At 37.3% G+C, this 24,994-nt stretch overlaps 2 protein-coding genes across 3 annotated transcripts in view; one reads left to right on the forward strand and one right to left on the reverse strand.

Moving 5' to 3' along the window:
- Positions 1-24,994, reverse strand: part of LOC143750170 (chondroitin sulfate proteoglycan 4-like) — a 445,241-nt gene that overhangs the window by 61,166 nt on the left and 359,081 nt on the right. The gene's annotated exons all lie outside the window — the stretch shown is intronic.
- On the forward strand, positions 1,483-24,634 carry tbc1d10ab (TBC1 domain family, member 10Ab). Of its 2 annotated transcripts, XM_077243044.1 has the most exons (10): positions 1,483-1,591; positions 1,998-2,360; positions 11,865-11,961; positions 12,684-12,791; positions 14,532-14,638; positions 14,720-14,834; positions 15,702-15,767; positions 17,679-17,868; positions 19,848-20,002; positions 21,132-24,634. In XM_077243044.1, the coding sequence occupies exons 2-10, from the start codon at positions 2,167-2,169 to the stop codon at positions 21,528-21,530; spliced, it is 1,431 nt and encodes a 476-aa protein (XP_077099159.1). In that variant the 5' UTR covers positions 1,483-1,591; positions 1,998-2,166; the 3' UTR covers positions 21,531-24,634. The 2 variants fall into 2 exon arrangements, with proteins under 2 accessions (XP_077099159.1, XP_077099158.1); XM_077243043.1 differs by lacking the exon at positions 1,483-1,591 and having other exon boundaries at positions 2,018-2,360.

Raw genomic sequence — 24,994 nt, forward strand, 5'->3', positions numbered from 1 at the left:
AGATGATGAGGTGTCATGTGGTTTAAACTGAGCTAGCAGGAACGCAATATGTGTTTGTAAATAGCAAAAATGTAAAGGAAATACTACATAAATACTAATTTAAAATTCTGAAATCATTTACTCCTCAACTTGTTTCGAACCTGTATGAGTTTCTTTCTTCTGCTGGACACAAAATAAGATATTTTGAAGAATGTTGGTAACCAGCATTACCAATATTCTTCAAAATATCTTCTTTTGTGTTCAACAGAACAAAGAAGCTCATTCAGGTTTGGAACAACATGAGGGTGAGTAGGCCTACATTATGTCAGAATACCATTTTGGGTGAACCCTTAAATATTCTGCAACATTATAGACTGCACTGACACTATCTGATGAGAACTGAACTGAAATGGATGATGAGGTCATTGTTTTCTCCATAGCTGCTAAAAGCTGAATTGAAATCATTCCATAATTGATGAACTTTATTGAACTCAGCCGAATCAACACTGAACTGAATAATGACACTATAGTCTTTTTAGAGCATCTTTACAGCAGAAATGAATTCTGTTTGCACTCGACTTGATTATGATTCCGATTTTACCACAGATTTTGATTGTGCTATCACATCATTTCATTCGTACTGCATGTAAAACCCGCAAAATGGTCTATAAGCTTCACGTGCCTCTGCCACATGGTGATATTTGAGAGTCACCCACAGGAGGGCAGCCATTAGCTTCGTTTAGACTGAATAATGTCCTTCCAGCACTGAAATCTGAAAATATCTGTTTATATATAGAAGATACATTCAAACTCTTTTTTTCTTCTTCAAAACACACAGTTGGCCTACATCCAAGTGTGTGTGTGTGTGTGTGTGCGTGCTCATGTGAACTGAATGTGTAAGCACGTTCATCACGACTTCCTTATGGCACTTTTATGTCAATCATGAGAGCAGCATGTGAAGGATACACGCATAATAGCTTTGCCATAATGAGAGGCAATAATCAGTGCAGATGACATGGTTAACCATTGAGCTCGAAGTAACTGGCAAAACTTTGAGTATGATCCCCTGTTCTCCAAAATAAGCAGTTAAATAAATAATAAATAAACACTATTAAATTATTTTAATACGACAATTACTATTATTTAATAATCGAAATTTTTTATGTGTAATAGCTAGCCTACACCATAAAATATATATAAATAAACATAAATTACAAGACATTGCTGTTTGTTATGTAGCCTACTAAAAACGATGTAAAAATACCTATATGTCAAAATCTGTGAAAATTAGTCAAATCAATAGAGTTAATTATTATGCTTATTATCATTATGTCAAAATCTGTGTATATTAGTCAAATCAATAGAGTTAATTATTATGCTTATTATGTTAATGTTTACACTTGCAATTATAAGGTGATGTAAATAATACTGCATTAAGCACGCGCGCACTGTACTGCGCACAATCAGCCACGCCTCCTTAAAGCTCTCGACTGGGAGTTTAGCTCAAGCCACTGAGTTATTCACATACAAACGCTCATAAACACAGATTATATGAAATAAGATTAAAACCATCGCGTCAGAAACATTATACAAACGCTGACTTTACAACACAGTGAGTCTGAGTTTCATTCGTCTATACGGATAGTTGTCAAGCTGTGTTGTTGTTTTTTACGTCAGGTTAGCTTTGTTAGCTTATAACTTAACTTACAATTGTGGTTTGTTTGACAGAATCTGACAGAAGACAAACATTAACTTACTTTCAGTCGAATTTGTTTCAGCTATAATAAATTAGCGTTAGAGATTTCCTCAGACGAAGAGATATTATTAACGTTAACTGTTACTAACTTTGCTAAGCTAATTTAATACATTCATCAATATTATGTATTTATGTACGTGTCTTCTGTGAAACTGTCGTTTATAGATAGCTGCTATAAGTTAGCTGTTTGTAAATATCCACAATGGCCTGTCAGGGTCAGATAAACCTCAGTTTTACTTCACTTTAATGTCTTCACCATCAGATATGGCGTATCGTTAGTGTCACTGGAGGCTGTGAGGCTCAAATCTCAGTGTGTTGATAGTTTGAGACGGTTGTCAGGAGGAAATCTACTATCTGTGTGTCAAAAGACATTTTATTCTTGCTTGGGCCAAAAGCAAGTTCATTTGTCGCGTTTGGAGCGCATATTCATCATGGCTAAGCTTCAGTCGGGGAACGGAGTGCAGTCGAGGGACAGCAGGAGTCCGCGGGGCACGCCGGAGAATCTGGCCGAGCAAGAGAGCTCTTCTCTGGGCTCAGACTCCGAGCTCAACGGGTTCGCCAACACGGAGATCCAGACCGACAGATATGGGTTCATAGGAGGAGCTCAACAGAGCGCAGGAGAAAAGTAAGTGGCAGTCACATTTATGGAGGTAAAAGAAAGACATTAATCCATGTCAGTTTATGCCATAGAATCAGTAACACTTTATACTAACTTACATTGGTTACAAAACATATTTTATTGGACTGTCCTGGGTATAATACAAGTAGAATGCTCTTTTATGAAGTTATTTCGTTCAAGGATTTATTTAGTAAGATTATGGCTGGAAAGGTTTTGGATTTTTTTTATCATGTGTTTATTGGGTAATTGAATTTTTGCCATGAAAACAGCCTTAAGATGCTGACATTAAATAAGATGCTGGTGTTAAATAAATCTATCTATCTATCTATCTATCTATCTATCTATCTATCTATCTATCTATCTATCTATCTATCTATCTATCTATCTATCACATTTTTGCATATATATCCAAATTGATTATGTGATGTTTGTTAATGACATACTGATGAAAGTTTCTGTGAAGCATACTGGTGTTTTTGTTTTGGTTTGTGAGTTTGTGTCACATTTTCACACCTGCATTAAGTGGACTCTGTGAGAATAGTCTTTGCTGAAAATCCTTGTCCTCGTCCATGTGAGCGCAGATGAGTTGACCGGTCAACACCACTAAAGTCCCCAGTGGTTGTTCTTGCTGAGTTCTTCTAAGCCGACTAGCTTTGAGAAGTGCTTGGTCAGCTCACGTTCCTCCAGCCATGTAACACCGGACGGATATTGTTATGTAATATCATAAGCTGTGTCTGTATGTTATTATTTGCTTTCCATTTTCTTAAATTTGTTTGTGAATTTACTACTGATTTGGAGGCTCAAAGAAGCAGAAAAGTGTAAATATTTAGTATAATTTACACATTAATGATTACCATTTAAAAGTTGGAGGTTGTTAAGATTTGTTACAATTTTTTTTAAACGAATTTCTTATTTTCACCAAGACGGCATTTATTTGAAAAACAAATAAAAAAATATTTTTAAATAAAAAATACTGTAAAAACAACAATATTGTGAAATATTATTACAATTTTAAAGAACTTTTTTTTTAATTTGAATATATTGTAAACGATAATTTATTCCTGTGATCAAAGCTGAATTTTCAGCACCATTACTCGAGTCTTCAGTGTCACATGATCCTTCAGAAATCAAACAAACATTTATTATTAACAATGTTGAAAACATTTGTTCAGGTTAATATTTTTGTGGAAACTGTCTTTCAGGATTCTTTGAAAAATAGAAAGTTCAGAAGAACAGCATTTATTTGAAATATATATTTTTGTAACTTCATCAATGTCTTTATTGTCAATAAAACTAATATCTTTCAAAATAAAAAGCCTTTCTCACCCTATACAACTATAGTGTATTAGTCTCAAGACTAGATATAGTGTACAAACTAATGTTCACAACAAATATTTAGTTTTCTATAGATGATCTAGTAAATTGCCTGCATCCTCTTCTTATGCTTCTATTACAAACACTTGTCTGTTTTGCATTGACTTACATGAGTGTCTCTAATGGCTCGGGACAATGTAGTTCTGTTTGGCCACTGATCAAATGAATCTGCTTTTGAATTAATCACAGAAAGTCCTCTACAGTTCACATGAAGAATCTCCCTTATTCCCTTTGTAACAGAATGCTCCTTTCCAGTCTCTCATGCAGGACGTTTCCCTTCTCGCTGTGAACTCCCTTTAGCACTCAGAATGGCTCATTGATTTGTTTTGGCAGAACCTCCCTGCAAGTGTTTTAGTTGTGAAATAAAACTGCTCAGTGACTCATTCAGTTCATTCTACAGGCAATAGAGTCTAAATAGTTTTACTTGCTGATAAAATAGCTCAAGACACTGGGTCTGTATTAAACTCTGATGAGTGCTAGCAGATCCACACAAAATCTCCAAAAGCTCTGTAAATTCTTTACATTCACTGATCCCCGCATGTTCACTTATGTAATACTTGGGCAGATAACACATCTTGTGTAACATAATGAAATGCTTGCGATTTACATCTTGGCAGAAAATGTATTTAATCTGAAAGGCCCTCAATCATGTTTTTTCCCCATCATACACAGTGGTGTAGTTACAGATGAGGTTAGGAGGATGACACTAACTAGCCAATGTGTGACGTCTGGTTTTTCTACTGTTAAAAACTTTGTGGTCAGTAAGATTTGCCACTCTTTTCACTCTCAGGCAACTTACGGACATTACAGTTTATGTCTCTGTTCACATCTGCAGTCCTCAAGCCTCCTGCAGCAGGATTATAGCAGGTTCACACAGGTGATCAGGTATATATATATATATACAGGTCCTTCTCAAAAAATTTGCATATTGTGATAAAGTTCATTATTTTCCATAATGTAATGATAAAAATTAAACTTTCATATATTTTAGATTCATTGCACACCAACTAAAATATTTCAGGTCTTTTATTGTTTTAATACTGATGATTTTGGCATACAGCTCATGAAAACCCAAAATTCCTATCTCAAAAAATTAGCATATCATGAAAAGGGTCTCTAAACGAGCTATTAACCTAATCATCTGAATCAACTAATTAACTCTAAACACCTGCAAAAGATTCCTGAGGCTTTTAAAAACTCCCAGCCTGTTTCATTACTCAAAACCGCAATCATGCGTAAGACTGCCGACCTGACTGCTGTCCAGAAGGCCATCATTGACATCCTCCAGCAAGAGGGTAAGACACAGAAAGAAATTGCGGCGTGGCATGGAGGCAATCAGCCTGTGGCACTGCTGAGGTGTTATGGAGGCCCAGGATGCTTCGATAGCGGCCTTAAGCTCATCCAGAGTGTTGGGTCTTGCGTCTCTCAACTTTCTCTTCACAATATCCCACAGATTCTCTATGGGGTTCAGGTCAGGAGAGTTGGCAGGCCAATTGAGCACAGTAATACCATGGTCAGTAAACCATTTACCAGTGGTTTTGGCACTGTGACCAGGTGCCAGGTCGTGCTGAAAAATGATATCTTCATCTCCATAAAGCTTTTCAGCAGATGGGAAGCATGAAGTCCTCCAAAATCTCCTGATAGCTAGCTGCATTGACCCTGCCCTTGATAAAACACAGTGGACCAACACCAGCAGCTGACATGGCACCGCAGACCATCACTGACTGTGGGTACTTGACACTGGACTTCAGGCATTTTGGCATTTCCTTCTCCCCAGTCTTCCTCCAGACTCTGGCACCTTGATTTCCGAATGACATGCAAAATTTGCTTTCATCCAAAAAAAGTACTTTGGACCACTGAGCAACAGTCCAGTGCTGCTTCTCTGTAGCCCAGGTCAGGCGCTTCTGCCGCTGTTTCTGGTTCAAAAGTGGCTTGACCTGGGGAATGGGGCACCTGTAGCCCATTTCCTGCACACGCCTGTGCACGGTGGCTCTGGATGTTTCTACTCCAGACTCAGTCCACTGCTTCCGCAGGTCCCCAAGGTCTGGAATCGGTCCTTCTCCACAAGCTTCCTCAGGGTCGGGTCACCTCTTCTCGTTGTGCAGCGTTTTTTGCCACACTTTTTCCTTCCCACAGACTTCCCACTGAGGTGCCTTGATACAGCACTCTGGGAACAGCCTATTTGTTCAGAAATTTCTTTGTGTCTTACCCTCTTGCTTGAGGGTGTCAATGATGGCCATCTGGACAGCAGTCAGGTCGGCAGTCTTACCCATGATTGCGGTTTTGAGTAATGAAAAAGGCTGGGAGTTTTTAAAAGCCTCAGGAATCTTTTGCAGGTGTTTAGAGTTAATTAGTTGATTCAGATGATTAGGTTAATAGCTCGTTTAGAGACCCTTTTGATGATATGCAAATTTTTTGAGATAGGAATTTTGGGTTTTCATGAGCTGTATGCAAAAATCATCAGTATTAAAACAATAAAAGACCTGAATTATTTCAGTTGGTGTGCAATGAATCTAAAATATATGAAAGTTTAATTTTTATCAGTACTTTATGGAAAATAATGAACTTTATCACAATATGCTAATTTTTTGAGAAGGACCTGTATATATATACAGTATATATATATATATATATATATATATATATATATATATATACACACACACACAATATGAATAGCACAACTGTTTTCAACATTGATAATAATCAGAAATGTTTCTTGAGCATCAATGATTTAGAAGGATCATGTGTCAGCTTTGAGCACAGGAATAAATTACAGTTTAAAAAATATATTCAAATAGAAAACAGTTCTTTTAAATTGTAATAATATTTAGCAATATTGCTGTTTTTACTGTTTTTGATCAAATAAATGCATCCTTGGTGAGTAAAAGAGACTTCTTTCAAATCATCAAAGAGACCTTACAACCCAAACTTTTGAAAGATAGTATAGCTTTTTTCATTTGTGTAAATCCTCTCAGCTCCATTTTTCTTTTACCATATCAAAATCCATTCCTCAGAAATATGCTGATTCTCTATCTCATAAGCAATGCATTAGATTGGTTTTGACTTTGACTGTAGGAAAAATCTGCTTTGGCCCTTTATGTGCATTTTTATGGAAAATAGCATTTTTCTCCAATTTTCCTTCTATCTCACACACATCGCTCTTTCTTTCCCCTCGAATATCATATAAAAGAGGTCTTTGAGGAGTCTTTGTTTTGCTGTGGACCATCATGACAGAAAAATCATTCATGCTTAATGAAATTAAAGTCTGTTAAAGAAAGACGACTGTGCTTATGCTACGAGGACAGTTTGTCTGCACAATTGACAATGACGATTGAACTTCTCTATGGAGAGGACTCATTTATGATATTTCACCTCTTGGCTTTTGTTTCCCTCCGTTTGTTTACTACTGCCATGGAGATGAAACTGAGCGCCAAGCCTCTGGGGAGCGTTTTTAGTGAACTTGTTCACGTTCGGCAAGCACACAACAGAGCTTCATCATTCAGTATTTGTGTCTTATGATGTTCTCTGATTTTGGGATGTTTTACAAATAGGAACTTTTTCCTCCAAACTGACTGGAACTTATGGCCAAAAATATTTTTTTTGGAGGGTTTCTCACTTTGAACATGGCTCATCCAATCTGAATTTAGACTGAACTATCTATATGATTAGGGTTGCCCTCTTATAGTCGACCAAACAATAGTTGTTTAGAGGAGGCTAATGCTGCCTTCATGTGCTTTTGTTTTGTATTGTGTACACACACAAATTTTGGTAGCAAAAAAAAAAGCCTGCACAGGAAGTGGCAAAGTCACACAGCCAGTTAACACGGCTGACCCATATGGTAATTATGTCGGGCAGGAAATTCAAATGTTCGCCTATCATTCATCAACCTCAAACATGGCTTATCATATGAAACATGTAAGAAGTATCCTAACATTAGCCACTTTACATGACTGCTTGCTCTAACATTAACCTAGATAAATATGCGTTATTATTAGTGAAGTGAAGTGTAGCCAAGTATGGTTTCCCATATTCAGAATTTGTGCTCTGCATTTCACCCATCTAAGTGTGCACATATAAACAAATATAAACAGTTTCCATCCAAAGGTGCGAATTTAACTTATGTACAAAATTGTAATATCGCATAAAACATTTGGAAATAAAGCAGTGTTTCCATTCCATTTGTTCAAGAGAACAAACTCGTCACTTCCTAGGGAATTGCCGCAAAATTGGCGGGGAACACACTGTGACTCGTTTATCCTTCATCATAAAGGACTTGTGCCTCAGAGCGCACAGAACGAAACGCAACAAACACTGTCATGTTATCTTGTGTTCGGATGCGTGGTGTTTGAGAACGCAATCGTGTGAGACGCTTCTGGGAGTTCATTATACCAAAACAATATTTTAATGATCGACTTTGGCTCAGGCATTTCAGAATAACTAAAACATACGGTGACGGGGGAGCTCAACGCGATGCAACTGAAGAAAACACATGCAAATAGAAAAAACACCCGCAAATTAAGAAAACATCATCAGTTTCACAACACGTGTGCTCCAAATACTCAACACAACCAAATACAGAAACGCACTGGAAAAATTCACAACACAACCAAATACAGAAATGCACTGCAAATAACCCAGACCACAACGGAAATGTTTCCAGGGAACTCCAATAAAGTGACGAACCCGGCTGGGACGTGCTTACAGCTCAAAAGTCTACTTGATTTTATTTTTATTTTAAATGTTTGCAAAACATACAGAGATGACATGTTTATGACATAGAACTTTGTATACAATATACAAAATGTATTAATATGTTAAATGGCATCAGAATACTAAAGAGAAAAGAACAATGAGTTGAAAACTAGAATAAATAAAAAAGATAGAGAAAAAGAACATGAAGGAAAGATGTTAATCTGTACATCAGTTATATTATACAAATGTTGTCATGTTATGTTTAAATAAGTTTCATAAGAAATGTTAGGTAACGCATGGTCCAAAGATGAGATGGCAAGCTTTAAAGTTGAGACACACACAAAGATATAACGCATATTTTAAGTGTGTTTCTGTATTTGGTTGTGTTGTGAACTTTTGCAGTGCGTTTCTGTGTTCGGTTGTGTTGAGTATTTGGAGAACACACGTGTTGTGAAACTGATGAAGATGTTTTCTAAATTTGCGGGTGTTTTTCTATTTGCATGTGTTTTCTTCAGTTGCAGCGCATTGAGCTCTCTCGGCCACCATGAAAACATCATCTGAGATGCTGTATAATGAAATTGGTCCACTGGTTAGTCCAGTTATCCAATCACATCCTCTGTATGCGCATCTTGGTGTTTTCATCAAGGTTTTTTTTTCTTTTTCTTTTTGTGCAAAATCCCAAAATTTGCTTAAAAATAGGTTGATGGAAAATGTTTATTGTTAGCAATATTACACAATATTCTTTCTCAGCTCTGAAACTAAAACCATTTTACACACACACACACACACACACACATTTAATTAAATTAACATCTAAACTTGCGACTAGCCGACTAATGGCTTAAAGAAATGATTACTAGTCAACTAGAAATCAGTGGCAGCCCTACATATATTAACATTGACACTTTCAGTTCTTTAGTCAGCCAGTTTGTCTGTCTGCCTGTTGTTTTGGCCATATATAGTGAGTACCTGGAAGGGAACGAAGGGATTTTTCCCGCTGCAGTCATGTGCTTCCTGTTTTCCTCTACTAACTGCAGTTTTTCTGCTTTGACCTGAAGAATGTGTCTATTGGGTGAAAGGAAACACTTTTAGAGTACTTATACGATACTTGTTGGGTGAAAGTGAACATGCCCTACCCTTTCCACGAGACCGCTCCTCTTGTACTTCAGTCCATCCTCCAGCCTACATTCATCTCCGTCTTTGTGTTGTTTTTTAAGCATAACACAATTAGCTTGACCTGCGTACACGGGAAAAGTAAACAGTTGATAAACAACCGCAGTCATCTGTAATCTGATCGCTGACGATAATCCAATCTGGACTGCGTAATCTGTGCACACACAGTGGGTGTGCGAGTATATTTGCTTTCCATTTCAAGACCTACGCAGCCTGTCCTGTCTCTAACCTTTTGCCAAAGGATTATTGGATGCGTTGGACTTCCCCAACATACTTTTCATCCATCAGGGAAGAATAAGATTATCCAAAATAAAGAAAAGAAAATTAATTTAAAAATGTGTCCCACATTCTTGGAAATCCGTTTTTTTTTCTTTCTTTTTTTGTATTGTTTTCATATGGTTAATCAGCATCATGTCATTGTTTCTTATTCAGCGGGGGCTTTGAGTAATAATCGTGTAATCTTCTTTCATTCATTGTGTGCTAATCTTTTGCCATTTGATAAGTAAAAGCGCTGTCAAAATATATTTTTAGTGCTTAACATGTCAGATCTCCTCTGACCTGAGTCAGTCCTCCCACCGATCAGAGCTTCGATCGCTGCAGTTATGACACTCAGAAGCAGGACCAGAGCAAATATAAGTGTTGTTTCTAATGCTTTTACCCCTAACCCTAATTGTAGTGACAGGTTTTGTACAGACATGCGCTCACGTTTTCTGAAGAAAAATGACTGTAAATCTCTGTATTGTAATATTTTCCTGTTTTATCTAATATAAAGCCACTCAATCTCATATGTAAGGGTGTGTCTGTCAGCTGGATGTATTAAAAAGGCTTTTGGGCCGAGGTGCTGGGGTCACATGAACACATGAAAGATTCCCTGAAACAGGGCTTTCCCCTGTGATCTCCATCTGGCCAGAACATTCTTATAAACAGTCATCCCACATTAACATCACATAGAGGTTGTGCAACCAAGTCATTTTTTGAAGACTTGTGAGTTTTTAAACATGACGGCAGTAGTTAAAAATGGGGGATTTTTCTTCAGCAGTGGAAAGCAGCTTGTGTTTTGAGTTTCCGTCAGAGGAACTTCCTGTGAACATATGATGACGCCTACAGTACTCTGATTCAATTGAGCTAATTTGACACCCACGTTATACTTTTCAAATAGTTGGAGTGGACATATCAGGTCAAGAGATAACAAGCTTCTAAACATATATAGGGATGGGTTTGTAAATGAATAGCAAAAATTGAATACGTTTTTAAACATAGGGATGCACTTGACAATGCGTTTGTAAATACAGTAGTCAGCATTTGAAGTGGATCAAAAAAGTTCATCCATCAAAGTTGTCCTAAGTATTGTTCAAAATTCATGTATAACTTTGATGAAAGGTTTTGATCCACTTCAAATGTTGACTACTGTATATAGACAATGTATTGTAAAAACATCCCTGTGTTTAAGATGAATTTCTAAACGCATGGATGAATAGGGATGCATTTGTAAAATATATAGGGATGAATTTCTAAACCTATTGGGACAAGTTTGTAAATGTATAGGGATGAATTACTAAAGATATAGGGACAAGTTTGTAAATATATAGGGATAGATTTCTAAACATATAGGGATGAATGTCTAAACGTATAGATATAAAAATGGGTTTGTAAATAAATGAAAGTGAGTTTGCAAATATATAGTGATGAATTTGTAATATATATATATATATATATATATATATATATATATATATATATATGAATTTGTAAATAAATAGGGGTGAGTGTAAATATGTAGGGATGAGTTTGTAAATATGAAAGGATGAGCTTCTAAATGTACTATATAGGGATTAGAAGCAATTTTTTTTTAATTCTTTAAATCTGCTTTTCATATTTTTTTGTACAACTTTAAGAAATGTATATTTAACTACACATAACACAGTAACAGGTTTCTGGTTTCCTGTTGAGCTGGACATGAAGAAAGCGTGGTTATGATTAGTCATGAAGCACTCTGAGATGTTAGGCTGATTAAAACTGCCATTGTAGATTCAGTAGCAGTGATGTTCTGCAGAAAACACTGTCAGGGTATTTTTCATAAACACAGATCATATACACCATTACCATTAATAGAACAGATTGTCATGACCGTCTGTTCTGAACAAGAACCGGTTCTCCGTTCCTAACCCCGTATTTGCTAACATGCGTGATTTTGTATGTGTGGGTGTGCTTGTATGCATATTATATCAGATAAATGATCTTATCTCTCTTTGTTCTCTCTCGATACAGTGATGATATTCCTCCAGACGTGCTTCGGCAGAGAGAAGCCAAATGGCTGGATATGCTGAACAGTTGGGACAAGTGGATGGCCAAAAAACACAAGAAGGTTGGACACTGACAAACAGGCCTGTGTTTGTCCACAGGTTTTATTTTTGTTCTGGAATAGCTCAAATGCTTTCGAGAATGCCGTAACATTCATAAAACGTTCAACAACAGCAATCATGTCCACATGATGTTATCCTAGGAATTTGACTACACATCTCAAACCATGTGCTTCACAAACTGTTTAATAGAATCAGATAAAGTTATGACCAGGCCCGCACAAAATCTCTGTGACCACCACTAGTCTCTATATGTTAAATGGCATTTTTTACCATTTGCTTTTATAATTCTCATTGATGATTCTCTTGGTTCTGAATCTCTCTCCAGTGACTAACCTTCCAGATTAAACACTGAGTCATTTCACAAGTTAGCTAGACGCCACATCTGCAGCTCACGCATAATTACTGTAATTCAGCTCGACAAGGCCTGTCGCCAATATTTGCGAAAACCATAATTATTCCAGTTACATTTTGCCATCAAAATAATGCCATTTTAAGCAAATATAGAAATGAAATGCTCTTTTTTAATATGTCTACTGCTGTTGCGGTAGTGAGTTATGCAAGAACACTAAATGAACACTCACACTAAAGTATAAAGGAGTGCAAGTGCTCAGTTTCATTTAATATTTGTGCAATGGCTCATGGCAAATGTCATTGGCCATTAAGGGTCGTAGGGCATCCTAAAATACAAGTTTACAATCCCACTGTCTTTCTCCATCTCATGAAGGTGAAGTTGCGTTGTCAGAAGGGCATCCCTCCATCACTCAGAGGTCGTGCGTGGCTTTATCTTTCTGGAGCCAAAGTGAAGAAAGAACAGAATCTGGGCAAATTTCAGGTGAGACAGAGTATCTCCAAGGTTTGTCCACTCGAGGAAGGGTATAACCAGGGCCGGCCCGTGGCATGGGCGGAATAGGCAAATGCTAGGGGCGCCACTCAATAGGGGCGCCAAAATGATTGAACAAGTGAATTTTGTTTAGATTTTTTTTTTACTAATACTATTTTAAAAACATTCATTCAAAATACTACAAAAATAAAGCAAAAAAAACTCCACAAAAACTTCCCTGCATAAATTATAAATTAAATATAGATTAATCCTTGTAAAGCTACAAACGTTCTTTGGACCAGATCAGCGAGTAATTTGCTCTGTTCCTCTTCATTCTTTGGTTAATTTAAGTAACAGACAGAATTGGATGCTGTCTCTTTAAGATCTGCCGCTGATGACAGGATCTTACGCATTTAATTTTCTCATTTACTCTTAACTTTTATTTAAGATTTTATTTAACTCACTTAGACTGTTCTTGTGAGGATAGGCTACAATTGACAAAACGGACATTTTGGCATAAATGTGTGTGTTATTATTGAAGCGCGAAAGAGAACCGGATTGTGTATGTGTGTGTGTGTGTGTGTGCGCGTCAGATCATTAACAGACAGCGTGATACCCGCTCATTAGAACTTTCAATGAGTTCTTTTTAGAGTGTGGCCGCGATGTTCCTGGCCGCGGACACGCACATCGACACAGTCTATCTCCTGATCCTCCGTGGCGATGACGGTGTGCGGTTAAAAAAATCAGAACAAACGAATTTGAAAGTGGGGGGGACACAAACGGGATTTTGAAAATTATGTCCCCCCTGTCCCCATAGGAAATTACACCCGTGCACTCGAGCCTTTGGTAGCACCACGCCACTGTTCCAAAACAACTTGATTATGCCACCTTCTGAGACACCTTATTTCAGGCAAGTTTCAATATTTTCAGCCAAATAATTTAATACTTTTATCAAGCAAGGATCCAAATCGATCAAAAGCGACAGTAAAGACATTTCTATTTTAAATAAATGCTGTTCTTTTGAACTTTCTGTTCATCAAAAAATCCTGAAAAAACAACATTATCATGGTTTTCTCAAAACAATTTAAGCAGCACAACACTGATAATAATCAGAAATGTTTCTTGATCATCAAATTAGCATTTTAGATTGATTTCTGAAGGATCATGTGACACTGAAGACTGGAGTAATGATGCTGAAAATTCAGCTTTGATCACAGGAATAAATTACATTTTATATATTCAAATAGAAAACAGTTATTTTAAATTGTAATAATATTTCACTTATTCTGTGTATAATATCTGTGCGCATTATGCATTTTAAAGCTATTTCAAATCTGTTTATGTCAGTTTAAGTCAGAGTTTAAGTCTTGTGCTGTCATTAATGAGTTATTGTGTTTGGGGGTTTAAAAGGCAATTCATATTTAGTAATATTATCGATTTATCTGCACTGGCACTGAAAACAAAAGTGGATGAACACTTTCTTGGCAACATCTACACTGTTATTGGATCAATATTGAACTGACTTTTAGCTGAATAATTTGAACCACTTTCGTAATTGATAAACGTTGCAACATTGACAGCTATTGAAATGAACTGAAACAAAATTGAGCTGAAAAATGTCAGTATTATTCTCTCTAGAGCTACTTTACACTACATTAACACTTATTTTCCTGTTTTATCAACATGAAGCTGCTTTGAAACAATCTGTACAGTATAAAGCGCTATATAAACAAATGTGACTTGACTTGGCAGGAGCTGGACAGTCAGCCAGGAGATCCTAAATGGCTGGACGTGATCGAAAAAGACCTCCACAGACAGTTTCCATTCCACGAGATGTTTGTAGCTCGAGGAGGCCATGGGTACGTCACTTCACCTACAAGCCTCAGCCTCTGAACCTCATCCCTTCTGTTTGCATAACGCATTGATCTGTGTGTGCGCAGGCAGCAGGATCTGTTCCGGGTGTTGAAGGCGTACACACTGCACAGACCGGAGGAGGGTTACTGTCAGGCTCAGGCCCCTATAGCCGCAGTGCTGCTCATGCACATGCCCGCTGAGGTTCGTGTTTGTGCCCTGGATGCCTCTCATCAATTATTTATTGATATATACAGTTATCTGTTGTACTGTTTTATGTGTTATAACAAAACACTACAATTATCAGTAACCCTTTTTTCTGAAGCCTTTATGTATAATACATTATAAAGGTATTCATATTGTATGTTGTAGTGCATTATTTATTTTCATAGTAAGTTATGAAAGCATTATTTCATTTTCAAGTTAAAATGCCTTGTTACATCAATTGTTTGTTTGTCTTGTGTTTTAATGCATTATATGCTTTCAAGGTGTAACAAGGAATATATTATATTATAAGTATTCTAATGCAGCATAACAGTTGTTGTAATTATTAATGAGATTATACAATGCATTATAAGGTGCTTTACAGGCATAATTACAATTAATGCATTAAAATACTTTTGTAATGCTTTATATATAAAGGCTGCAAGTGTTATCGAATCACATATATACACATATATAAATACACACATAAATGCATACATAAATACATGTGTATATATAAACACACAAACATATTTATTTATTTATATTTTAAATATGAAAAAGACTAATATTTCCAAGTTGACTAGTATTGTTTAATCGACTGGTCTCTCACATCCCTTACACACACACACACACACACACACACACACACACACACACACACACACACACACACACACACACACACACACACACACACACACACACACACACACACACACACACACACACACACACACACACATACATACATACATACATACATATATATGTTTGCTTGAATGGTTTAAATACGTTGAGTACAGAAGCAAGTTAAGCTTATACCCTGTTCTGGTCTCTTATTCTTTTATGGCCATGCTCTGGTAGGATGCATTCTGGGGTCTGGTCCAGATCTGTGAGAAGTATCTGCCCGGATACTACAGCGCAGGCCTGGTAAGAGCAGACAACACACAGTCTTCCTCCACTCAGAACATATCTGCATGCTGTCAACCCTCAGATCCACATGAGAGCAATCAATCATCCTGACAAAACACTCGATCGATCGCTGACAAGATGCTGATTCTCTCAGGTTGCGTTTGCACTGTTCTGCCAAGGGAAATATGCTGATGTAGAGAGCTGTTGTTCAGTGTGATCAGAGTTCAAAGGTTGCTTCTCTTGTATGCTTCACAGCAGAACTGATTAACCAGGCTCTCCTAGTTAAACTTTAGCTTTAGCTTATAACGCTAGTAAATGGGGCATATAATAAGTAAAAAGAGATCGCTAGTTAATACCACTAACAAGGCTCAAAATAGCCCCACACTAAGACGGTAGCATAATGAGGGTCTCTACATACAAACCGAAGCACTGAGAACTTTGTAAGTGTACAGACAGTTTAATAATAATATACTTTATAAAGACAGTACAATCGCGTATACAGGCAGGAGCCATCTTTGGGAAACAGCCTCGACCAGTCGAACCACGAACGCCGTGCTAAGTGAGCTGAACTGTGAGATTCCAATTCACAGTTCAGCTCGTAACACGGCGTTTGTGGTTCGACTGGTCGAGACTGTTTTCCAAAGATGGCTCCGCGATGGTACTGTCTTTATAAAGTATATTATTATTAAACTGTCTGTCCACTTACAAAGTTCTCAGTGCTTCGGTTTGTATGTAGAGACCCTCATTATGCTACCGTCTTAGTGTGGGGCTATTTTGAGCCTTGTTAGTGGTATTAACTAGCGATCTCTTTTTACTTATTATATGCCCCATTTACTAGCGTTATAAGCTAAACAGTTTATAGAGATACAACTCTTACACTCGATTATCATGAAAACAAATCCCAGAGAACAGTCGACTCGGTACCGATGTGTTATTACACCCCAGGTTCATTTTGCGCCGGAGTTCTCCTTTAAGTTAGAAGAGTTGAACTAATATTACAAATCAGAAGTTTGGACTAAATTTGGAAAGCTGGGATGTTACTTAACCAACTGTAAACTACAAAACTCCATCTTACAAACACATCTAACAAGTTCTACCTGGTCTTGAATTGTTGGGTACGTCCCGCTCTGAGTGTGCACTGTCTAAAAATAATTTGGTGGTTTACAAACAGTCCTGTTCTGGTTAACAATTCCTGACACAAAACTGGTTAAACTGTTGCTGTAGTTATCGATATGGCAACCGTCATGAGTTTAGATGTCAGGATTAAAATAGAACTAAAAGAGAAAATGCAACAGTCACAGCCAATCATGACATATTTGATGTTTGATCTCAGGTTTGTGGACCAATAGGATTTCAACGTGAGTGGGATACCTGTCGCTCTTGGACGTGTATTAGGGTTTTAGTTAATTGGGCTTACTTGTAGTTTTAAGGAATAAATATATATATATATTTTTTGCGTAATGTTTTTTTTCTGGGGGGGGGGGGCTGTTCCATTACCAGGAATCCAGTGCAATCCAGCATTATGAGAGGTCTTTAGTGCCTGACCTTCAGGAGTCAACAGGCAAATGCTCCAGAGTGGGCGGCAGGGCCCTGCCTGTCAGATAAGGAGTGAACTAGATAAAACCAACATCAGGATCTTCCTCTCTCTCTATCGTTCTTTCTCACTCGCTTCTGCCTACGGGGTTTCCTCTTACCGTTTCTGTTGTTAGCGTGTGAATTGTTGCTGTCAAAATTTGTTTAACACATCCATGTTCTTGTGTTCGCAGTGTCAGATTATAGAAACTTATCAGTGAAACTGTTCATTCATCACAGATCATTTGCATGCTGGGAATCTGTTTAACATGAAAACCGGTTATAGGGAAATGGATCCACTGCAATACATCCCAGACTTCATCTTTCTTTGTTTCTTCCCCATCCTTGTCTGCACAGGAGGCCATCCAGTTAGATGGCGAGATCCTGTTCGCTCTGCTCAAGCGCGTGTCCACGGTGGCCCACCGGCATCTGAAGAAACACAAGATTGACCCTATCCTCTACATGACAGAGTGGTTCATGTGTGCCTTCTCTAGAACGCTGCCCTGGGCCTCTGTGCTGCGCGTGTGGGACATGTTCTTCTGTGAGGGTGAGACTTTAACACTGTGTGCACTTTGTCCATTGTTGACAGCTCACCCCTCCACAGGGGGGATTTGCACCTTGGTACTTGTGACATTTACTTGCAGAGTGTATTAACTGTATGCCAAAGCAGATGTGTAAATGTTTAACATCCTCACTTCAAAGGGATTTCCAGAAAGCAAGGTTAACTTACCGTCACATATACCCTGAACTCTTGGTTGATTAACCCAAAGCTTGCTTACTCGAGGTGTGCAGGCAAACGCATATACTGCCAGTCAAATCTACTTCTTATTACTTGCAGGGTTTTTCCTGCATAGAGAATTATGAGGCGGCCACCTCAGTCAAATTTCGTGCCGCCTCTGGCTCTCGACAAAACTCGGACAAGCAGTCACTGTCACATGCTCAGATACCCTTTTTCCACAGTGGCATGTGTCCATTCTCAAACCGTATAGTTTGGCGATGGTACTGGGTCGGGTGGGCCAAGTAATAAAAAAATAACATTCCATTTAATCAAGGGTGGATGACCGATGAGTCATAATGTGGTTTTTAATAAAGACTGTGTTTTACTGCATGATAAATATAAGCAGCACGGCAAAACGGTTCATATGCTCATTGTCTCTAAATCATGACCAGAGACGGATAAATATTAAGTCTGCTGTTTAAAACATATAAAGAACCAATAGAGGAGAATAGTTCTGCGCGAAGTTTGCGCATGTCAAAAAATCAACCCGATTCCTTTATTTATCGTTCACGTAAACACCGTGTTCGGATTCATCAATTGATTTCCTTCCATTTGAACCAAAAGGTGTCCATGTAAACGTAGCTACTGATTTCATAACAGTTCAATAAACAAATAGTTCAAATGAAGCCACTTACATTTTAGACACATGACTGTTTTTGTTCTGTTTCAGCAGTGAAAATAGTTCAAAATAAAGACCACAGCAGAACGATAGCACATCTCACAGCAACACTCAACCGTGTTTCATTACTGAATGATTCAGCGTTTTGAAAGAATTGGTTGAGTCAAAGATTCAATTACCCATTCATAAACTGCCTCATTCTGAATAAATCAGCTGTTTGAACGAATCGTTTGAATGAATGACTCAATGACCGATTCATTAAGACGGTCGCCTGCCGCCACCTACTTGCGGTTTAGTTTCAAAGTATCATTCTTTTCAACGTTCCTTATTTGTATATTTAAGAAAAATATTTAGAACAATCTCATTTAATGCAGTTGTAATTTTTCAATGTAAATGATTTAATTTGATTGTTAACAGCCCTATTGTGTCTTATTAATCTAATTGAATGCATTGATCAAATTTGAGAATTTGAAATGAAAGATCCAGAACTTTTATTTTAAATAAATGTCAATTTTATATCAGCCTACTTCAGTGTGATATGCTACCATATTATGATGCATAACACTGAGAATTTGAATAATTTTAATGTGATGATCAGTTGCAGATATCTGAATCAATGAATATCATATAGGTTAGGGTGTTTGGCAGGTGGATTATTTATTTTTAACAGCGTATTTGGGTGACTCAAAGTGCACCAGATTAATTAATTTATCTTTAAAATGTAAAAAAAATCTTCCCTAGAGGTACTGAGGTCCACCGGGAAACACAGTTTGATGGTCTACGAAAAATACACGTCTTGTTTTGAGCCAGGAAAAAAACATGATTACTTGGCACATTTTAGAAAAACAGTAATGCTATTTAATGTTAATAGTATTCTCTATATAAATATAAAAAGCTCTGACACTACTGTCCTTCACTAACGTCGGGTATGTAAAATCTTTGAAGTGAGTGACTCCCATGAGTGCAGAATTGTGACGAATGTTGATCCAGAGTGACGTAAAGGTCGGAAGAATTCTGATTTGACTGTTCAGACTGAGGTCGCATTGCAAAACATCTGCAGTCTGAACATAGCCAAAGTTATATATACACTGTTACCTAATGGAAATGCAAATGCCTCTGTGTGATGCAGGAGTGAAGATCATCTTCCGAGTGGGTCTGGTGCTGCTGAAGTTCATGCTGGGATCTCAAGAGAAACTGAAGGCGTGTCAGGGCCAGTACGAGACCATGGAGCTGCTCAGATCTATTGAGCCACGATACATGCACGATGTTTTCCTAGTGCAAGAGGTATCGCACACATATACCCTTATGTGTTACACTTGAATTCCAATTTTAAACATGGATTAAGCATGCAAAATATCCTCTTTTTTTTTCACTGATTAACAATGTAGAATTCTACCACTGGAATTGTTGCATATTGCATAGTTTTTCTTATAATTATGAATGAATGAATGATAATTATGAGTAGAAATAGTAAGCAGTATACATTATACACTGTGCAGTGTGTAGACAGCAACAGCCAAATATAACCTGTCTTCCTGCTGGTTGTAACATGTCTTTTTGGCACATGCCTGCCTTGAGTAACATTTGATTTACCTTGTCATAATCCTCAGAAAGGATACTTAATTGACGCTGTTGGATGGAAACCTTGCATCTTGATATTGCGTCTAATGTTTTATGTATTTCAGGAGCAGAGAAAGAGTGTCTTAGTCTAGCACTTGTCGTCGATTCATAGCCAACATAGCATAACATGAGACTTTGGTTAAATGACAGAAAAACCGAGTGCCCACATAGCCACAATAAACTTTATAACCTGTAAGTTTATGAAAACGTAATGCGATGCACTTACTGCCTCAGATGCTGCCGCTCTGATGATAGACAAAACACGCATGTCCAGAATTATCAGAAATTCGCTGTCTGTGTGTCTGACCAAATATAAAGCCACAATATCAACTTTGGGGCTGTTTACCCAACACCGTTTTCAACTAAAAACGTTAAGCTTTTTATGCGTTTTGGCCGTTCGTTTACACGACAACAGTGTTTTGGATGGCTGAAAACGCAAACATTTGAAAACTGTCTCTGTGTAAACAATAAAAACGTGAATCTCTGAAGACTATGAAGTTATGCATTGCACATGCGTATTACGTGTTCAATCTATAGTGTTTCATCGCCATTCATTCTGGCAGCAGAATACAGCGTTTTAATCGTTTTCGTGGATCCGTGTGAATGGGCATCGGTTTATCAATGGTGTCGCCTGTACACGGAAAACTCAAAGGAAAAACCGTTTTTTTCTTAGTTTTAAGCAAATCGTTGTCGTGTAAACGTACACTTTGACAATACAGTATTATTTCCTTTTCTATTATTGTTATTGACCATTTAAGACATATATCTCCCTCTCTTTTGCCCACCCTGTCAGGTCATTGAATTACCCGTGTCTGAGCGAGACATTGAGAAGGAGCACCTCTCTCAGCTCCGGCGCTGGAAGGAGACCCGCGGAGAGCTGCACTCTAAATCCCCACCCAGAATGCACGGCGCCAAAGCCATCATGGCCGCCGAGCCGCCCAGTCGCCAGGAGCTCAAACAAAACCCCACAATCATCGTCGAGGCACCGCAGACCCCCGACAGCCAGGCGGACAAAGGGAAAAAAGTCAAGAAGAGCAAAACGGAGAAGAATAAAGACACCATTAACACCTCGCCTCCCCTAAATCCGTACCCGTTACCCAGAGACCCAGCATTGCAGAGCGACAACCTCTCGCAGCTCCTGCAGAGCTCCAGTCAGAGTCTTAGCAGCCTAGAGCACGACACATACCTGTAAACCGCTGGAAGAGGGAATGTTTACTGTGCTAAAACATCTGGCATCAGTCCACTCCTGCCTCCCCACTCTCAGGATTTCGCATCAGAGGGGAGTTCACATGAGCAAACTATACTTGTGGGAGTCACAGTCACATAGGAGAAGTTATTACAGAGGATGAAACTTTACATCATGAGCTTTAAATTGTGTTTACAGGATTATATGTATATGTGCATGTTTGGAAATGAAGGACAAATAGCCAAAAGCAACTCTCAGATCTCTAATGCAGATGTTCTCATGCGGTTTAAACTAGTTATGGTTCCTGCTAGCAAGTACCGAAGACACTCTGTAGTGGGACGCAAGTACATTTCCTCCATCTTCCTCAGGAGATTACATTTGTCTGTTTTTGTTCTTTAATATTTATGCCTAAATTAAAGATTATTGTATTTGAATTGCATATCAAATTTTCATCCTTACACAGTTTTAACATAAATGAACTAATACATTTAATATGACACAGATTTGTCAGTCATATATGCATGAAACGGGTAAGATTTCTGTAATAGTACTAATAAACTGAACGTTTTAAATGCACAATAACCTTATATATTTATCATCAATCAATCCAGTTTGTTACATAAATTTTAACTGTTTGAATATTACTTATTCATACTTTTTAACTGAATACATTTAATTATTTTCTCGATTTATGCTCATTATAAGCAATTTGGATGAATATATTTTGAAAATGTTTAAATAAAATCAAATAGATGCAAGTAAGTGCAGAAATATGCACTTTTTCTTACCTGCTTTATTTATGTATGACTGACAATTATTCATCACATTAAGTTTAATAGGTTTTTTTAAACTGCGTAATTCAAATGAATGGAAATTTCATAAGCAATTCAAATACCTGAAACTTAAATTTAGGCCTAAAAATAATGTTTGGCCTGAATGGTTCTCCCAAAAAAAAATAACAATGTCATCCTCATCCTATTTCAAAATCTGCATGATGTTATTTTTATCAGTGGATCCAAAAATCATCAATTTTGAAGAATCTTTACACTGCCCTTCTCCACAGTGACCCATCTGGCATTAAAATGTCTTACAAGTTAATATGACATAATATGCTCATGGTGTTTCCTTACCTTCAGCTCAGAGCTGTGTAAATATTCTTCAGAGAAAATGAGAGTGAGTAAATAATAACGTTATTAATTCTTTAAGTACTTGTCATTGGCATCAAAATGAGTGGAAGATTTTGCATCTGCCTGGCAGAAAATATTTTTCTGAATTCAGTTGTAATGCATTGCCTTGCCCACTAAGGGACTCTATTGAGCTTTTTTTATTTATTTATCCCAAATTCAGTTGCAGTTCACCTTCTCGAACACTAGAGCAGAATTGGGAGAGATTGCATCACATGACCAAAATTGTACAGATGCATGTTCTCTGACATTGCTGAAAACATTAACTATATAAAACTATTTAACTTAGTACCTAAATGAAAACAGAATTTACTATTTTGCTAAATTGATTTTAATTCCCTTCAATTGTAATCAATCCAGTGAATGAACTTTTGGGAGAATCATTATATAAGGCAAGCAGGTTTGCACACTCTGTCATGACAGATACTGTGTACATTCTGTGCGTATGTTCCAGTTATAATCATCTAGTATTTCTCTTTGCGGTCCAATGTTATCTTATGTGTAAGTTAGCTATGTGTATAATTATGACTTTTGACTGTCCAAGAGATTGTTTTTGCACATTGCCATCTTGATTTACTAAAAACGAAGGCATGCTGTAGGGCACAATACTCTGACCTTTTGTAGGGTGAAGAAAAAATATATTTTTTAAATATCAATGATTTATTTTCTCTGATGTAAATAGAATAGCCAAGACAATTGTAACACTATGAGACTTTTTATTTCTCTTCTTGCTATGGCTTCTTGTAAGATGAGCTTCATGAGCATTTATGGGAAGATAACATGTATTCGCTTATTGGTCGAGGTGTAGACATTATTGCTGCCAGTCTTTTTCTTTGAGAGGAAGTGGTCTAGCTCATATCAGATGTTATTTCATTTGACTGACATCATTCACCCAATATTCCACTATGAGGAACCACAAACTAACATTCAATATGCATGCTTTAGCTCTATCGATGGCTGTATTGTATGCGCTGATGATCCAGGTGTCATATTTATTAAGCTTTTTAGAATTAGGTTCAATATTCTTGTGGGAAATCACATGCATTTAAGGTTGAGGAGGTATTCTCATATAGATTTAATGCCAAAAACAATGCTGTAATAAAGCTAAAATTATATTTTTAATGAGAGAAGCAAGCATATTCTTAATTTTGTAACTTCAGTGTCCTTGTTACACATTACATGTAGTTACTGTTATCTACAGTAAAATATGCATAATTACGTGCAACTAACCCTAAACCAAACCATAACCCTGTAGTATGTAATATTATTACTCAGTAATTACATGTATAATCACTCTGTAACACGGACACTGACATAAGTTGTAGCCCTTAATTTTTTGTATCATATGTTGGTAGCTTTACAATTAGGTTCCATTAGTTAACATTAAACAGTGCATTAACTAACGAGCAATACATTTGTTACAGGATTTATTAATCTTTGTTAAGATTAATGGGTAACACTTTATTTTACAGTGTCTATTACATGTAGTAATAGCTATACATTATGGATAGTTACATGCAACTAATCCTAACCCTATTATATAGTAAGTACATGGTTCATTGATATTACTTAGTACTTAATGTATAATCACACTGTAACAATGACACCTTAAAATAAAGTGTAACATATTAATGCTAAGGCATTTCATGTTAACAGTTAACAAATGAAACCTGATTGTAAAGTGTTTGCCATATTTACTGGTTTCGTTGATGCAGTGGTTTAAAGATTAACATTTCCGAGCCCTTGAAAGGAACCAGCTGAATTCCAGCACTATTTGGGAGAATCCACACGTCACTTTGATAAGAAATGAGATATTTTAGATTTAATTTCCCTGTTTTCTTTCTTATTCACACTCAATTTTTTACATCCTGCTGTATGCAAATTCAAGTTTGAGCAGTTTTTCATGAAATAAATGTGATGCTCTCATCTTGTCAGTTGGTGAATGGTTGTTTGCGTCAGTAATTAGTGAGTCAGGCAGGGTCCGGAGGGAAGAGTGCGAGGGAATGAGGGATGAGGAGAGGTGAAAGAGGGTACTGTGGCTGTGCGCACTGGACACCTGTTGTCTGAGCTCTCGGAGATTTGCATGTCAAAGGTGCTGGCGTGCTCCCCTCTCCTCATCTCAGCGTTTCCCAGAACCCCCTCCTGTCAGCGGATGAGCTAAAGTGATCCAAGCACGGGCTCTGACAAATGCATTAGTCAAACCTCAAATAAAGTCAGTAACTGGGGATTAAAAGGGGGTTCATTTGGTCTGAAGTTACATTCTAACTTACCTATACATCACATTTT

Source organism: Siphateles boraxobius, unplaced genomic scaffold, assembly GCF_051911475.1.
Source record: "Siphateles boraxobius isolate OS27281-9 unplaced genomic scaffold, OSU_SipBor_1 25, whole genome shotgun sequence".
In the NCBI taxonomy this organism is placed as follows: domain Eukaryota; kingdom Metazoa; phylum Chordata; class Actinopteri; order Cypriniformes; family Leuciscidae; genus Siphateles; species Siphateles boraxobius.

Bases quoted from the DNA above. Each gene is read 5' to 3' on its own strand.
- tbc1d10ab (XM_077243044.1), top strand. From the start codon at position 2,167: ATGGCTAAGCTTCAGTCGGGGAACGGAGTGCAGTCGAGGGACAGCAGG. The intron at 15,768-17,678 runs GTAAGAGCAGAC...TTGTCTGCACAG, and splicing joins GATACTACAGCGCAGGCCTG to GAGGCCATCCAGTTAGATGG. The intron at 17,869-19,847 runs GTGAGACTTTAA...TGTGTGATGCAG, and splicing joins GGACATGTTCTTCTGTGAGG to GAGTGAAGATCATCTTCCGA.